The sequence below is a fragment of the Ovis canadensis genome, chromosome 8, assembly GCF_042477335.2.
Source record: "Ovis canadensis isolate MfBH-ARS-UI-01 breed Bighorn chromosome 8, ARS-UI_OviCan_v2, whole genome shotgun sequence".
NCBI classification, from domain to species: Eukaryota; Metazoa; Chordata; class Mammalia; order Artiodactyla; family Bovidae; genus Ovis; species Ovis canadensis.
The window spans coordinates 38,016,579-38,033,288 of NC_091252.1; the positions used below are offsets into that span (position 1 = coordinate 38,016,579).

The 16,710-nt window shown below is 38.8% G+C and overlaps 2 protein-coding genes across 3 annotated transcripts in view; one reads left to right on the plus strand and one right to left on the minus strand.

Moving 5' to 3' along the window:
• Positions 1 to 10,891, plus strand: part of METTL24 (methyltransferase like 24) — a 123,524-nt gene extending 112,633 nt beyond the window's left edge. The window contains exons 5-6 of one of the 2 annotated variants that reach the window (XM_069598133.1): positions 5,056 to 5,184; positions 10,357 to 10,891. In XM_069598133.1, coding sequence (XP_069454234.1) covers positions 5,056 to 5,184; positions 10,357 to 10,689 — 462 coding nt within the window. In that variant the 3' untranslated portion in view covers positions 10,690 to 10,891. Of the gene's footprint in view, positions 1 to 5,055; positions 6,164 to 10,356 lie in introns of those variants that run through there. The other variant, XM_069598134.1, reaches the window with a different exon arrangement.
• A 3,404-nt stretch (positions 10,892 to 14,295) lies between these two features.
• The window catches only part of CDC40 (cell division cycle 40), a 46,423-nt gene continuing 44,008 nt past the window's right edge, over positions 14,296 to 16,710 (minus strand). The window contains exon 15 of the mRNA XM_069598132.1: positions 14,296 to 16,262. Coding sequence (XP_069454233.1) covers positions 16,085 to 16,262 — 178 coding nt within the window. The 3' untranslated portion in view covers positions 14,296 to 16,084. The remainder of the gene's footprint in view (positions 16,263 to 16,710) is intronic.

A 16,710-nucleotide genomic window follows, 5' to 3' on the forward strand; every position in this document is an offset into this window, starting at 1 on the left:
AGAGATAGCTGGAGTGCTCCTGATACAGAGGAGAGGACTATGATCTCATTGTCCATGTGAGGACAGTGAGGAAGCAGCCATCAGCAAGCCACGGGGAGAGGCTTCCAGAGAAATCAGATCTGTTTACACTTTGATCCTGGACTTCCAGCCTCCAGAACTGTGAGAAAACAAATTTTTGATGTTAAGCTACTCAGTTTGTGGTATTTGGTTATAGTAGCCCTAGTAGACTGATATAATATCTAGGACTTATACATATACTTGTTCTTTTCAGAATTTTCTTTATTAGTCATCCTTAATCCATTGGATATCCCAGATTCTCTGTCAGCTTCCAAAGAAAGCCAGATCTAATAGAAAATGCTATGTTGTAATTAACCTGCCTTTTTGGTGGGGAGGAGGGACCACAGTGAGTGGCTTGGAGGACCCTAATTCCCGAATCAGGGATTGAACTCAGGCCTTTGACAGTGAAAGCACGGATTCCTAACCATTGAATTGCCAGGGAATTCCCTAATGTCCTTTCCTTAATAATATTCTGATGAATAAATGCTTTATTATTCAGTTTTCTTGGAGTATTGCTTGTGTCCAGTTAAGGCTCACGTCTATGGTAATACTGTAGTTCATTCATGGATTTGCATATAAAATAATATTTTTTTCGATGATTGAGGTCAAGTATATGCAGACATGGTCATGAACAATGACCATCTCACTCTTTCTGTGTATGCCACTCCTCCTCTCAAAAGGGGCATCTGCAGAAATGATGCTGGTGATTTCCAAACCCAGGCTTTTAAAGATGTTGCAGCTTCCACGTTTGCCCTCTCGCTAGTCTGCAGGCATGTAACAAAATCTGCCTACCCTGCTGGAGGCCCCTCTTGAAGGGGAAAAGACTCAGGTGGAGAGTGTAGGCATGAGGAAGTTGCCTACTTGGAGGAGTGCTAGAGGAGGGAAAGGAATGAGTTAGGGAACAGGAAGGTATCAAAGACAAGCTGCACCTGCTAGGCCTCATTGTGTGGCTGAGAAGGACCCAGGGACTGAAGCATAGGGGTTTTATGATGGTGGTTTTAATTGGCTTTGGAGGTTTATTGATCTGCTTTGGGTTTGACAGTTAGCGAGATTGGAACTTTCAGTGTTGGGTGGGGTAGGGACGGACAGGATAACACCCACAGTTCCCTCAGATAGCTGCTGGCGCTTAGATCTGTGGTACAAGACACTTTCCCTAGGAACTGGCCCCAGGAAATGGGCTTCTGAACACGTACTACCTTGCCGAAGTTCTATAGCAGTAGCAACCCACCCGCCACTCCCCCCACCCACAGCCACATGCATATGCTGAGGTTGCAACTCCTAGTTCCTCAGAATGTGATCTTAACTGGAAATATAGGGTCAGGGTCAAAAAACAGACGATAATTAGTTTAAGTGAAGTCGTAATGGTGTAGGGTGGGTCCCTAATCCAGTATGATTGGTGTCCTTATAAAGGGGAAATTTGGACTACAGAAACAGGAACAACACTGTGTAAGATGAAGACAGATCAGGGCCATGCAGAGGCCAAGGAATGACAAAGATTTCCTGCAAACCACCAGAAGCCATGAGAAGGACGTGAAACAAAGCGTCCTCTATAGCTCTCAGAGGAACCAACCACCTTGATTCCACAGAACTCTGAGACAGTACATTTCTGCTGTTGAAGTCACACAGTCTGTGGCACTTTGTTATAGCAGATCTAGCAAGCTAATAGTTATGCCAATGAACTTTACTACCAACCCCCCTTTCCTCTCATCTTTGCAGTTCTGGGTGGATGAACACGGGATAAACTTGTGCCCATGAAGAAGGAGCTGTCAGATAGCCTCACATCTTAATCCAGTTAAAATTAAAATTCTCATTTCCTCAAAAAGTTCTATTAAAGGTGACTTATTATATATTCAGGCACAAAGAAAAGGAGGTAACTTTGATGGGACCTCTGAAGTTATGCTAAGTAGGCTGCTTCATCTACTTTCTTTGAGAATATGTCTTTGGTTACTCCAGAGTTTACAGAGAGCTAACATTCAGTTGTTTGTTTTTTTTTTTTCAAGAAACCTGATTTAACCGAACTGTATTAGGATTGGCACTTGATTATTCCGATATAATAATTTGCATGATTTTTAGTGCCATAATTGTTGAAAGCTGACATTAAAATGTTAAAAGTGGCATATCTTATTCAGAGATGTTTAGCACCTTATAATAACAATAATAGTGGGTGCATTATGCAGTAATAATGGAAATTACACTTGCAAAATTGTTGTGGTAATAGAACATTCTAAAAGGCAAGAAATAGAAAAAGCACCATGGAAGAGAAGACCATGTTTTATTCACAGCTTTTTGGCTATCTGCGCTCTGAGGCTGGAAGATAGGAAAGAGCTGTGTCCTCCTCAGTGCTGTGTTCCCCCTGGGCTGCATGACTGAGATCAACCTATATCATTCTGATCGAAGTGGAGAATTCTGTCACTGGATTCAGAAGTGGGTAGGGGAGTGTGGTCATATTTGAAATACTTTTTGTAAATGAAAATTGAATTTCTAGAGAAAGCATATATTTGCTATGACTTAACCTAATTATTTTTTTCCTAGTTGCTTATAACTTTTGATTAATAGCTTATTTTAAAAATATGTTTAGAAAGGATGTGTTAGGTATGTTGATAGCTTATTTAAAAAATATGTTTGGAAAGAATATGTTAGGCATACTCCCCTATAATTCACCAGTATAGTTTTTAGGTCAATTTTAGGCTGATTAACTTTATCCTGCCCCTGTAATTCTTTGATTTATAGATCACATTCACTATATTCAAACTCAGAGAAAGTCAAGGTGAAAAATGAATCTATAAAGAAACCTAAAAAATTCTTCACTGTGTGAACTGACACAACCAATGTTGGCTTTGAGTTTTGGATATTTTATGTATAAATTAGAAAATTTTGTGAAGTTTTGATTTAATATTTCTTTCAGCAGCTTACTTATCCTAATTCAGGAATATTCTGCTTAAAACTTCAAAGCTTAAACAGAGCCAAGGATGCACCAGGGCAGCAGAAACGACAAAAGAATGAATTAGCTCTGTTGTATCCAAGTCATGAGAATTATTCCAGCCTTGTGTATGTTCACATGGAACCTGTCTTTGGTCAGTTCCTTTTAGAAAAGAAGATTGTTTTTGTTTTTTTAAAACTTTTTCTCTTTGATTTTAGAACCATTGAATTTAAGAAAAAAAGCTGGTTTATGGATATCTAGGCAACCCACTCCAGTGTTCTTGCCTGGAGAATCCCACGGACGGGGGAGCCTGGTGGGCTGCCATCTATGGGGTCGGACAGAGTCAGATACAACTGAAGTGTAGCAGCAGCAGCAGCAGCTTTTTCCAAGGCCTCTTGATAGTCTTGGGGTTGTTACCGTCACTGTTTCCTGGTGGACCAGGAGGTACTGTTCAAGGCAAGAGAGTGAAAGCCTTTCCTGATGGGTCTCAGGATGCTGGGCAAAGATCATTTTCTTAGAGCAATTGTATCTAAACTCCATGTTGACTTCTCCAGTCAATGCTGAAATCACATAAGGAATTTTACCACTGGCAGCCTCATGTCTCAGCTGCAAATGAGAAACTTGTCAAATAGACATGCACTGAGAGAAAGGAGAGGCTGGGGCAGGATTGGTCTTGCTTCTTGTCTATCCTTCTGAAAAGTCACTTTCATGGGCAGGACTTTGGTAACTTCAGTTGGCAGCTTCCTGCAGCGCTGTTTAGGGTTTTGTTGTCACCTCTTGGAACTGTAGGCTTTGTTCTATTGCAGTGATTCCCTCCATCTTAATTATTCCAGTTTGTGTCTGAATGTGCTAGCCTTCTTCTGTGTGGTCAAATTATCCCCTTTACTCCCCCTTCCCCCATTTCTTGGCAGCAGAAAGGTCCTTTTTACCAAATCCTTGCCTACCTAGAGGGCTATTTTGCTGAGATAATGTATGTGGGAAAGTGATTCTTTAAGCTGGAAAGTGCTCTGCTTTCCAGTGTAAAATGGTGATGCTGATAACAATACTTGGACTCAGTGACCCTTACTCCCTCTCCAGTAGCACCTTATTTTCCAAAGCAAAAGCCTTTTAGGAACACTGATTTACCATTTTTCCTTTTGTGGTTTATGGGAATTCAATTTCATGTCATGATTAAGAACATGGGCCGTATAAACAGACTCAATTCATGTTTCACCACTGTCTCTCCAACTGTGTGACCAAGGATGGGTTACTCTCTGAGCCTGATTTCCTCAACTTTAAATAGGGATACACCCTTGCAGAACTGTTGAGAGGAGTAAATGAATATTGCAAGGTGAAGCACTTAGCATAGTGCCAGGATATAGAAGCATTTGGTAAGTAATTAGCTTTCATTGCTTTCTGGAGGTGTCTGGTATTCTGTTATTCTAATGGATTTTGTGCAAAGTCAGCAGAAAGGAAATCCTTCTCATAACTTAATGGCAAACTCTCTCCCATCCTACTTTTCATCCTGTATTCCATCTCACCTGGAATGTGAACTTGTGTTCATTAAATGAACAGGGAATGGTTTTATTAATTTTTTCTTACAATGCTATACTGGCATATACTTTTTTAAAAAGTCACTGTTAATACTTTTTTTTTTTCCCCAAGTCTAGTATAGCTTTCAATCCTGATGAAATTGGTGGGGGAAAGGAGTTGTCAATGTTTTTGAGGTGGTTTCCATAGACAATGGCCCTCTGCTAGTCCTTCCCTATAGGCCACCATTCTGCCAGGACTGAGTTCCCCTAAGCAACATATTGGTTGCTGGAGAGAAACTGTGGACATGGAGATATATATGCTCCAGCATTTCCTTCTTGGATGTCCATGCCCACTGGGCAGAGAGTAAGAGGGTCCATCATGATTTGTGTGTGGAGTGAGGTTAGAAAATCATGTCATAAGTGGCCATTTGAAAAAGACTTCTAACTCTAAAATTTGAAAATTTCTGCTCTTTTGGGAAGCAGCTATATGGTGATGCTCCTGATAGCAATGGTATTTTTAACAATATTTACTGACTCTGCTAATCTCATTTCATCCTTTTGTTACAGATTGATGTTCTCAAAGCAGATCTGGAAAGCACAGAATGGAAAGTTTTGGAAAATCTTATTCTGGAAGATGTCCTCGAACAAATTGGACAGCTCATCTTTGAGATCCATCTCCACTGGCCCGGGTTTGAGGTCAGTGGCAGTGACAGCAGTGTTGTGCGGTTCTGGTACAGCCTCCTCAAAGAGTTAGAACTACAGGATTTCAGGCTTTTTCACAGTTACAAAGATTTATCTAAACCTCAGCTTTTCCTGAAAAAAGATATTTTCAATGCGAGTAGCTGTTATACTCTGGGTTGGGTGAATACAAGATGGAAATAGGACACAGGATCTCATCAAGAACTCAAGGAAATATTTGCAGCAGGGAACATGTCCATGATTCTAGTTACTGGTTTACTTGTCTAGTCTCCCACTAGCCTGTGACTTGCTTGAGGCAGAGGTTGTGTTATTACCTTTGTAGTACATGTAGCTTGGCACATGGTAGGGAAACAGTTAATACATGTTGAGGGGACAGACATAGGAGTCAACAGCCATCTGCCCAAACCCAGGCTCTTTGCCTATTTGCCTCCAACAGAGTGGAAATGCTTGTCTTTCCTCACCTCAGTTTGGAACATAATCCCCCATTTATCTCAGTTTTCCCTAAAATTAATTATGTATCTATAAACCATGAGTTCACCACCATGAAAAAGAAATTATATAACATTTCTATTTTTATTGGGTTGATGAGATCCTTAAATATGTAGCCTGCTGTTTAAAATAAGGCCTTTCATTTGCTATTCACTCACCTCTTTCAAGGATTTTCTTGTTCACTGTGTCAATAACATTCTTTACAGCCTTGTAGATTTCAATCATTCCTCCTCAACCTTTGCTGAGGCCATGCTGTGACTTTATAAGAAACACTGATTCTGGTTTCTAGGAATGCAGCCACACCAAATTCAGTAACTGAGTAAGAAAGACTAGACTATCATGTTCTTCAAGTCAGGATTCTTTTTATGTTCAGCCTAAATCCCCTCTGTTCCATGAAACTAAATACAACACAGAATTTGAGTGTCTTCAAACCTGATTTTTCAACTACAGACTTGCCTATGGTGTCATTAAAAAAAAAACACAAAAACATTATCTCTAAGATTAAATGAGATTTTCCTTTCTGCCAGTTGGCATTCATTGTATGCCTGTGGCCTGAGGGCCAGGTGCTCTCTTTTTCCTGGGACAGATACAGTGTGGTAATACCAAACACACTGTATATATTTTATATATTTTAAAAAATTAAGCAGAGAATGCATATTCTCAATAGTTTGAATGATCTCCATCTTTTCTGTCTATAAGAATTAGACATTTACTTCTATAAATGATTTTCAAAAATCCTATTTCAAATAAATTAATTAAATAGTATAAAAATAAATCAAATTATTACCTTTGATATATTAAATACATCTTCTGGCATTTTCTATATCCCAAGGAGCAGTAATATATACACTGTTTAAGAAATTTTGGGAGAGCATAGAGTGCTGATTACTACTAGACCTTAATTCCTTATCCCCATTGCTTTACCTCCTTCTCTAAACATTCCCTGGGTTGGCTTTTTTGCTTTTTGCAGTGGTTCGAAAATATCATTACTCAGGTGAGAAGCCAAATATAATAGAGTTATATCATCTTACTAACTTGACTTCAAAAGGGATTAAGACTTCCTGAATTAGCAGTGATGATTTGTTTTAATATAAATGAGGCTTTTTAAATTAGAACTTACAGGACACTAATAAAAGTCATTGATGTGAGAGGGCCAGCTTGAATAAGTTAGCAGTTTAGTTGCTTTCAACGTCCGTAGGTATTTCAAAAGTACAAAAAGTCCATAAAACTCTAAAGTGGTTTATCTTGTTAGTTTGCATGGTATAGCCTCCAAAACAAAGTTAACTTTAGTCCTAATCCTGTTTGGATTATATCATAGATTACCTTTCATTTTTAATAAAATTTTATACATTAAACACAGTAGATCTTTTTTATTTAAACCTTTTAACCCTTATACACCGAGGTATGAGGTATACTTGGAGAAGGCAATGGCACCCCACTCCAGTACTCTTGCCTGGAGAATCCCATGGACAGAGGAGCCTGGTAGGCTGAAGTCCATGGGGTTGCAAGGAGTCGGACAGGACTGAGCGACTTCACTTTCACTTTTCACTTTCCTACATTGGAGAAAGAAATGGCAGCCCACTTCAGTGTTCTTGCCTGGAGAATCCCAGGGACAGTGGAGCCTGGTGGGCTGCCGTCTATGGGGTCGCACAGAGTCAGACACGACTGAAGCGACTTCGCAGCAGCAGCAGCAGCAGCAGCATGAGGTATACCGCTTGCCTGGTGGCTCAGCTGGTAAAGAAATCCGCCTGCAATGCAGGAGATCCAGATTTGATCCCTGGCTTGGGAAGATTCCCTGGAGAAGGGAATGTCTATCCACGCCAGTATTCTTGCCTGGAGAATTCTATGGACAGAGGAGCCTGGCAGGCTACCGTCCATGGGGTCATGAAGAGTCAGACCTGACTGAAGCAACTAAGCACATGAAGTATACTAATTCTAAGAGTCTAGTATGATTAGGTTTTAGATGTATTCATACTCATACCAAGGTTCCTAATTCATGGTCTTGAAGATTAAGAACATTACTGAAAGCTCCCTTTGTACAGCTTAAGTTACCACTTATTCCAGATTGGTGATACAAAACATTGACTTCATCACACTATATCCATCTATATATATATCTGAAGCAAGAATGGATGTACTGTTGAGAAAAAATAAAGACAAACTCAAAATAAATCACAAACACACCAACCCATACCCACCTACTTAGGCAGCCTGTTCAATAGTTATTTGTATTTATTTTATGCTTTTTTCTAAGACTGTCCTTCATTCCCTTCATAGATAGTTTGAAATTTGTGATGAATATTCTGACTGTTGCTATGGTTTCCCTGCTTCTAGAATTATTATGCTTATTGTGTGGGCCAGGATTTTTTAACCTGAGTGTTATTTCCATTTGGGTTGGATAATTCTTTGTTGGGGGAGGGAAGGAGGGCCATTCTGTGCATTGTAGGATGTTGGGCAGCATCCCTGGCCCTCACCCTGGAGGCCAGGGCCACCACAAAAACAAGACAAATCAAATGCAAGAAACAAACACGCGGAATCAAGAGCTGCTATTTTCTGAGAGCTTACTATGTGCCTAATACTATGCATAGATTATTCCTAATTCTCCAAACAACACTGTAAGGAAGTGCAATTTTTCCAATTACACAGGTAAGGAAACTCTGAGAGGTTAAGTAGCTTATTTAGATTATTCTAATGGTGGAGCAGTTCACATCTCAGCCTGTCAGATCCCAAAGTCCATGCAGATCCCTCCACAGGGCTGCTTCAATAGCATTTGACAAATGCAAGGACACATTTTTGCCTCCCGGTTAGTAAATGGGAAGAAAAGTCTACTAATATACCAGGACCAAACCTGTAATCTGTTAGAGAGGGGATCATTTTTGTAGCAGGCAGGTTTAAACAATCTATTCAATTAAAATATGTCCACCAAATGGAAGCTTACTGAAAAATATGGGGTCCCAAAACTTCTCTGACAATATATTCAGGTTGCCAAAAAGATCTTGCAAGGCTTGGAAGTGACTCTTGGCCTTGGCTGGTCCCACACGGCTTCTGGATTTCAAGAAGGGCCCAGTCACTTGGAAGCATAGCTTGCATTTCCTTTGTTTCAAATTCGCCTTTGACTTTCAAGTATATGAACTCAGATGTGACTATCTGTGACACACATCTCTTAATTAACTCCTACCAGAGTTAATAAATGAATCTGAAAATACAAATTTAATAATGCTCTTATCAAATGATTCTGTTTTAGACGAAAGACATATGAGGATGTAAGAGAGTCAGAGGTCAACCTTTAGGCACGAAGTCTACGTCACAATCTGAGATTAAAGTCAAAGAAAAACAATTTCCTCATTCTCCTTTTTCTTAGAATGATTGCATTTTATGTAGTTATAATAGGTTATCAATAAATATTTGTAACTATTTGACATGTTCAAATAAAGGGAGCCAGGAAGACGTAAACAAACTTCTGTTAGACTAAAGGTCCACTAGTCTTTGCATCAGGCTAGAACAAAAGCAAATTTATGAATTTACAGTGTTTAGTTCAAATCAGTTATTCACGTAAGCATTTCTGCTCTGGCTATAAGATTTTATTTATTATATAGTAAATACCATGCAAGATTTGTGTTTCCTAAATACTACATGTTTAGATTTTGTAAAGCTTGAATTAATACCAGGGAACCAGCCTCATCATCATATTTCTCCAGATAAAAAATGAAGGCCTCATTGAAACAGATAATTCTATCACTTCTTGACCATACAATGGTACCTACAAGCTCAATTATGTAATATAATTATCTTCTTTTAGCGATGTTTATGTTTGCCTTTAAGCAATAACATAATTCTTTTTTGTACTAGCCAATTGCTGGTTCTTTGTCAATTCAGTACATTTAATTATATGCTAAAATATGTTCCTGTTTCTCACATTTAAAGAGGTATTTGAATGTACCACATGAAATTGTAACCCAAAGATTGGATATATTCTTAAACCGCCTAAATTTAGAAATTATAGAAATTCTTTTATTGTATTTCTGTCCTTAAGTAAATCAAGCAAGCTAAATATTGTCATACTTAATGTTAGGTACAATACAGGGAGCTACGAGTTCTCAACAAATACCTGTTAAAACTAATGCTGTGTTAAACTAGCAGCTTCATATTCTCATAAAGTATTTTAAGTTTTTCTTAGTGATAGGTTTTGTGAAATAAGATTGTCTGAAATAGTAAGGGATTTTCTTTTTCCTGCCAAGTTTAAATTCTAATCTAGACTATTTTAATAGAGAAGCTTAGTATGTATATGACAGATATGCAATTAACATGTATCAAGGAGCTAGGTTGGGCAATGACTGTGGTCCTGAGTCCCTCAGTGGTTCTCTTTCACTGCAGCTCCTCCTACAAGACCCTTAGACTGCCCCAAGATCAAGCAATTAATGCACAGCACAATAGGCAGTCTCCAGGACCCTGACCCCTCTCGGTATTTAGCTTCTATTCTGCTTTATGTCCTACATTTCTGGTCATTAGATATTCTGACATCACCCCTAGGTAGGTCTATATCATATAATATCCAAAAGTCTAAGTGAGTTCTATAACATTAGTGAGAAACCACAATTTTGTATCAATAAAAATAAGCTATCTCTACAAGAAAATATTGTTTTTCAAGGATTGATGTCAAATCAAACATTGTTTCCTCAGGGACCCCCCCTTATTGAAGGCCCCCAGTTATGTTCCCTTCTGGGCTTCCCTGGTGGCTCAGCAGTAAAGAAGCCACCTACAATGCAAGAGACTGCCTGCAATGCAGGAGACGTAGGTTCAAACTCTGGGTTGGGAAGATCTGGAGAAGGAAATGCCACGCACGCCAGTGTTCTTGCCTGGGAAATCCCATGGTCGGAGGAGCTTGGCGGGCTGCCGTCCACTGGGTCTCAAGAGCTGGCCGCGACTTGGCGACTAAACCGCTACCACCACCACCGTGTCTTCTGTGCTCCCCAGCTTCACATTCCTTTTTCTTTCATGGGTCTGCTTATGTGACGACTTTCCCTCCACGAGGGTAGGAGCCATGTCTGTATCCCCAGTGCCCACCATGGGACCTGCTAGGTCAGATGTGCTTCCATAAATATTGTTGAATACGAGTATAAAGAAAGCTATCTCACATAGGATTTTTCAGTGAAATTATTTCATCATTATCTGTCATTGACTTTTTTTCTGATATTAAAAATATCTTTGGAATTTAGATGACTCAATCTCTCTCATTTTGGTTAAGACACAAGTCCTTTTCTGGACATGGTTATTACACTACTTGCAGTAGTCCTCTTTCCTGATTGAAGATGCTAACCTGAAGATCTTTCTTGACCTTGGGGACTTGAGAGCTATATAATAATTGAGTCGAATAAATACGATAATAATTAAAGGCCCAAGTATTGTTGAGCTTCTCTGGTGGCTCAGAGGTTAAAGCGTCTGCCTGCAATGTGGGAGACCTGGGTTCAATCCCTGGGTCAGGAAGATTCTCCTGGAGAAGGAAATGGCAACCCACAAGTCCCATGGATGTAGGAGCCTGGTGGGCTACAGTCCACGGGGTCACAGAGAGTCGGACACGACTGAGCGACTTCACTTTCAAGTATTGTTAGAAGTTATTCTGGGATACTAAACCTGTCTTCCTTTCTCATTCCTCATTGTCTTTTTTTTTTTTTTTAAACAGAGAACAACTTTTTAGAGTCAGTGTGTTAGATCACAACTCACAGTACCATAGAGAATATTTTTCAGTTTATGAGAGAAAGAAAGTATGATGATGTAAGGCTACTTCTGTCAAGGGCAGGGGCTGGCATTCCTATAAAAGTGATTAAAACCACAGTGGTTTTTTAGGACAAAAAATATTAAGGTAGTTTTTCAAAGAGTAAAAAGGAGAGAGAGCATATTATGTTCTCCAGGCTATTTGACTGAAGTCAGAAAAGTCCTTCCCAGCACAGTTACCATTTGGTCTAACTCTAGTGGAACAGGTTGTTAGAATGTCTTTTAGTTATAGGTTCTGTTTCACCAAAGGATGAAATAAACACAGTCTATTAACTACCTCAGCCACAAAAATCACAACACAAATATGACAATTTTAAAATACACAATTAAATGGCAGTATGTAGAGACAGGATAGAGGGATGAAGGGAGAAAGATTTTGACCCTGCTGCTAACTAGCTGTGTGATACCAAGCAATTCATCACCCTTATTGGCCTATTTTCTTATCTTAGGTTGGAGTATTTGATTTCTAAGGTTTCTTCTAGTTTTTAAGAATCTCATTATTCTAAGATTTTTGTGATTAGAGAAGGCTTAGACGGTGGTTAGGTACTTTCTTGATTTGTGTGCTATAAAAGGGAAGTCTTAGGATAAATTCAAGAGAAACCAAATGATATGTTTATTCACAAGAAAAGGCCCATTAAAGATGAATCCAAGAGCCTTCATAGCTCTCCAGTTATCAGGTGAAGTACCCTTAGGTAAAGTACCTTTTTAGGTAACACACTTAAGCTCCCAAGGTTCTAAAGACCAGAATGTTTCAGACTGCATTTGTTTACACTTCTGTGGTTTTAGAATGTTCTAACAAAGTGGCAATATCCAAAGATACTTGATTAAGGATGTATTTTCATGGTGATCTTTCTGTATGTATCTGTGTGAATATGTATGTATGCATGTGTCTACACACATGCACGCGCGCACACACACACACACACACGTTTCTGTATATATATGAATGGCCAAGAAAGAAAAACCTTCAGACACAAAGAGTTCAGAGGGACCCTAGACCCTGAGAGGTAGCAGGAACCGACAGCAGGAACTGCAGTGGTCTTACTCAGTATACCAGTTGAGGGCCAGGGGCCTAAAGCATAAAGCACGAGATAAGGCTTGTTGTTCGGCGGGCAGGATTGGAGCTGATACCTGTAGCAGTGGGACCTTTGGAGGGTGACCATCTCAATGGAAGAGGGTTCTAATAAAGGACCTCTATCCCCCTTCTTCCAAGCACAAGGAAGTCTACCCTTCCTGTAGCTCTGTAGAAAATCAAAGTTTGTTCTAAGAATTTGAAACCTTCAGTCTAAGAAATTGAATTTATAATCACATGGTTTGGAAATCCATAAGCTGAAAAATTTAGATAAAAAACTGGTTCTAGGGGGACCTTTTGCTAGGTCATTCATTTATCCACTGATCAAGTAAATATTTGATAACATGGATTTTGAGCCAAGTGCTATGATGGAATCCTCTTTCCATTGGCTCCTCTCTTCTTCTTAGGTCCCCTTAGTATTTGCCGTGTTTATACTGTATTTCATCAGTAATTTTATGATCCATTAAGAAAGAATGCTGCCAACTAAATTATCACATATGATTGATTTTAAGATGTAGCTCTATTTCAAAGATGACAAAAATGAGAAAAACATCATTGTTGATGAAAAATACCATTAGTGTTCCCTAGGTCTCTTTGAGACCCAAAGTTAATACTGCTGATGGATATTTTGACCTGGATGGCACTTCACACTTCCCTCTTCATACCTGAATTCATTATGGTTCCCTAATCATCCACTACTTTCTTCTGAATTCTGTTTCTCAGTAAGGGGCACCATCTCCAGGTAGTTCTCGGTCCACATTCAGTATTTTTCAAGTAGAGTCTCTATAATTGTTGCTGGTGTTGCAATCCTTACAGCTACCATAGGGTTTGTTATTTCACTGTCCATGTTTTCTTCCAGGTAATTAATAGCTAAGAACATCAACCAGCCTCACAAGGCATCCTCAAAAATCACTCTATACTTTCATCCTTAGAGAAGTACCTGTTTGATACTACTCTATGTTCCTTATCTTAAAACTGGCTCCTTATTAAGGATGAAATATTCCCAGCTTGTGCTTCACTATGTAAATGTTCATTAAACTTTCTACTGAAGCACCATTACTATCCTTAACTTTTAGGAAGGTAATCTGTCTTGGGTGTGACAAAAGGGTTGCAGTGAGGAAAAAGAGCCAGATGGTAATCACTTATTTCCAGTCACAATATGATCTTGAAAATTTTAATGCTGGAAAAGAACCCCACACATTTGTGTACTCTAAAATGGGTGCAATCAAGACTCAGTGGCACCAACTGAATAAATATGGACTGTGTTAAAACTTACTCTGTGTGCTCTGAGGGCATTGTCTTGTATTTTTGTCACTTATTTAGGATAAGCCCATTAATATACTATACTCACCTTTAAAGCATCATTTCTCCCCAGAAAAATTGAAGTGAAAGTGAAAGTCGCTCCATCATGTCCAACTCTTTGTGACCCCAAGGAGCCCATGGAATTCTCTAGGCCAGAATACTAGAGTGGGTAGCCTTTCCCTTCTCCAGGGGATCTTTACAAGCCGGGGATCAAACCCAGGTCTCCCAAATTGTAGGTGGATTCTTTACCAGCTTAGCCACCAGGGAAGCCCAAGAATACTAGAGTGGGTAGCCTTTTCTTTCTCCAGCGGATCTTCCCGACCCAGGAATTGAACCAGGGTCTCCTCATTGCAGGCAGATTCTTTACCAGCTGAGCTATCAGGGAAGCCCACAAAAAGGACCCATTTAAAATCTGCAAATGGTTTAATCTGGTGTCTCAGAGTTGAGACTCAAAAGGAGACTAAGAACAAAAATTTTGATAACACTTTCTACAAAAAAGCTTTATTTAAAAATACCATCTTTTTAAAAAAAGAGACAACTTTTATATACAGTTCCTTAGTTTAGAAACAGTTAATAAAATAAACCCAGATTTAGAAGTTATGATTTGTAACATACATAATACTGGTCCTGAACAAGACAGTTCAAATGTATGATTAATTCTTTGTCCCATCACATTTCAGTAATTCACATTTGTTAAAACCAGTGGTTGGGACTACAGAAAAGCTCCTGATTGAATTTTTTCCTCTTCAGGAAATGGCAGCCACCCTTCCCAACAGATCAAGAAATAGAAATGGCAGCAGCAAGGCAGTGTATTATTTCTTTGAGTGCTGTGTCCAAAATACACCTCTACCGCTTTTATTCTCTTTTTACATTTTATTTGAAATTTATATGTGGCTATAGCACCTGGTCATCTATACCAGGTCTTTTACAATTTTAATGTTTAAAAATGGAAGTTCAAAGGGCATGGAGCATTAATTGCTCTTGATAGCACAGGACTCAGGGGTAATGGTCCTAGGATATCAACATTCAACAAGATTCGGGTCTCCAAGTCAGCAGTCTGAGCAGCTATGAGCCAATCTTTTATCGCATGGCACTGAAATATTTCACACTACATTCAAACATCTGACATAGATTTGTAAAAAAGAAAAAAGAAAGGCGAAATGGCTTGTCAAACTAAAGTGCTATTAGCTACTATATTTAAGAAGCTATCTTGATTTCACAATCAGAAGTTAAAAAAAAATCTTTTTTAAACCAATCACAGTCCTTGCTTCTCAGATTAGGAACCCATCTTCCCAGAGTGTCAATTTTACCCAAAGATTTGGAAAGAAGTTTAACATTTTTCTAATCTTAAAAAGTTCTATTGCATATATTCATAAGCAAAATCAGATTAGTTTTCAAGATAAAACATACAGCTTCAAAGAAATTACAGGCTGACATTTTGAACTATGTTCTCACATCCAATCTCCTATGAGGAGTATTTCAATAGTAACATTTGTGAAACAGTGACCTAGGAGACCCTGATTTCTGAAAGTGTAGCCAGGTCCTTACTGGACAGTAAATACAAATACAATTCAAAGTCTTGATTCATTCTCTTGAGTTCCATTTTCAAAAATAATGTGATTCTCTGATTATATATAGTCCTGTCTATACTGATCAAGAAGAAAGCCAAGGAAAGAACTCTGGACTGATTTTTATTTTACACTGTTTAACAATTAGAAAAATGCTGCAGTCAGAGAAGATTGCTGGCTTACAACTAAATAGACACAACATAAATAATAAAAAATAATGGGACTCCTGAATCCAAAAGATTAGAATTGACCCATGGAAAATAATGGGAACAGTAATTGTGGGTGGTTTTTATCCTTCTTTCAGATTCACATTAAATCATATCATCCCTGATCTTTCCTTTCTGTTGGAAGAGGTAATCCACTAGGGATTCCTTCTCAGCTCCAAAAAGTTCCTTTTAGTATACCATGGGGGTAAACCCAAACCGCCTGCCAGCAATAACCACTTGTCAAATGTAAAGTCAGCGGCCATTCTCTGTATAAATAACATCTATAAAGAACCAAACAAAGTGGCTAATGAAATTATATGAGCCAAATTTACAAAGTTTTTTTTTTAACAATGGTTCAACTTCATAAGGCCATGTAAGAAAATCATAACCTGTAAATCAAGTTGTCATCCAACACCTTTAATAATTAAATATAGTTAAATATGATATTGGATCAAAAATGATCCTAGATAGTTTAAGGATTAATCCCATTAATCCCACAGTTTAATGAGACCATCCCAACCACAAGTTATGACTTTAGATGTTTCATGAGGATGCCACACTGCACCTATACACACTTTATCGTGAGCTTTAAATCTACTGTAGAGTTTTGTGGTCTTCCAGTCCCAGATGTTTAACTTTCCATTTCCATCTCCTGAAATCACATAGCTGTAATGAGAAGAAAAATAAATTCAAATAATTCAAGGACCTTAAAATGGTAAACAAGATAAGGAACAGAGAAAGAGTTTATATTCCTTATTCTAACATTAAAAAAATCAATGTGGCTGTATAATACTTGAATAATAAGGTAGTGTGTAAAGCAGGCTATAATTTAATCTCCTGTCAAAAAACCTCCCCATTGAGTGACCAATCTAAGAGAGAAAAATTACTTTCAACTTGGAAAATTGGGAGACCCATGGGCCACAGTAAATGCAGTATCACAGTCACTCTCTAAGACAGTCAGAAACAGTGTAAAGGGGTCAATTTCACACACATGTAGACCATGCACACACACGCAGACCACACGCACACATGCAGACCACGAGCACACATGTAGGCCAGGCACACACATGCAGGCCACGCACACACATGCAGACCACGCATACACACGCAGACC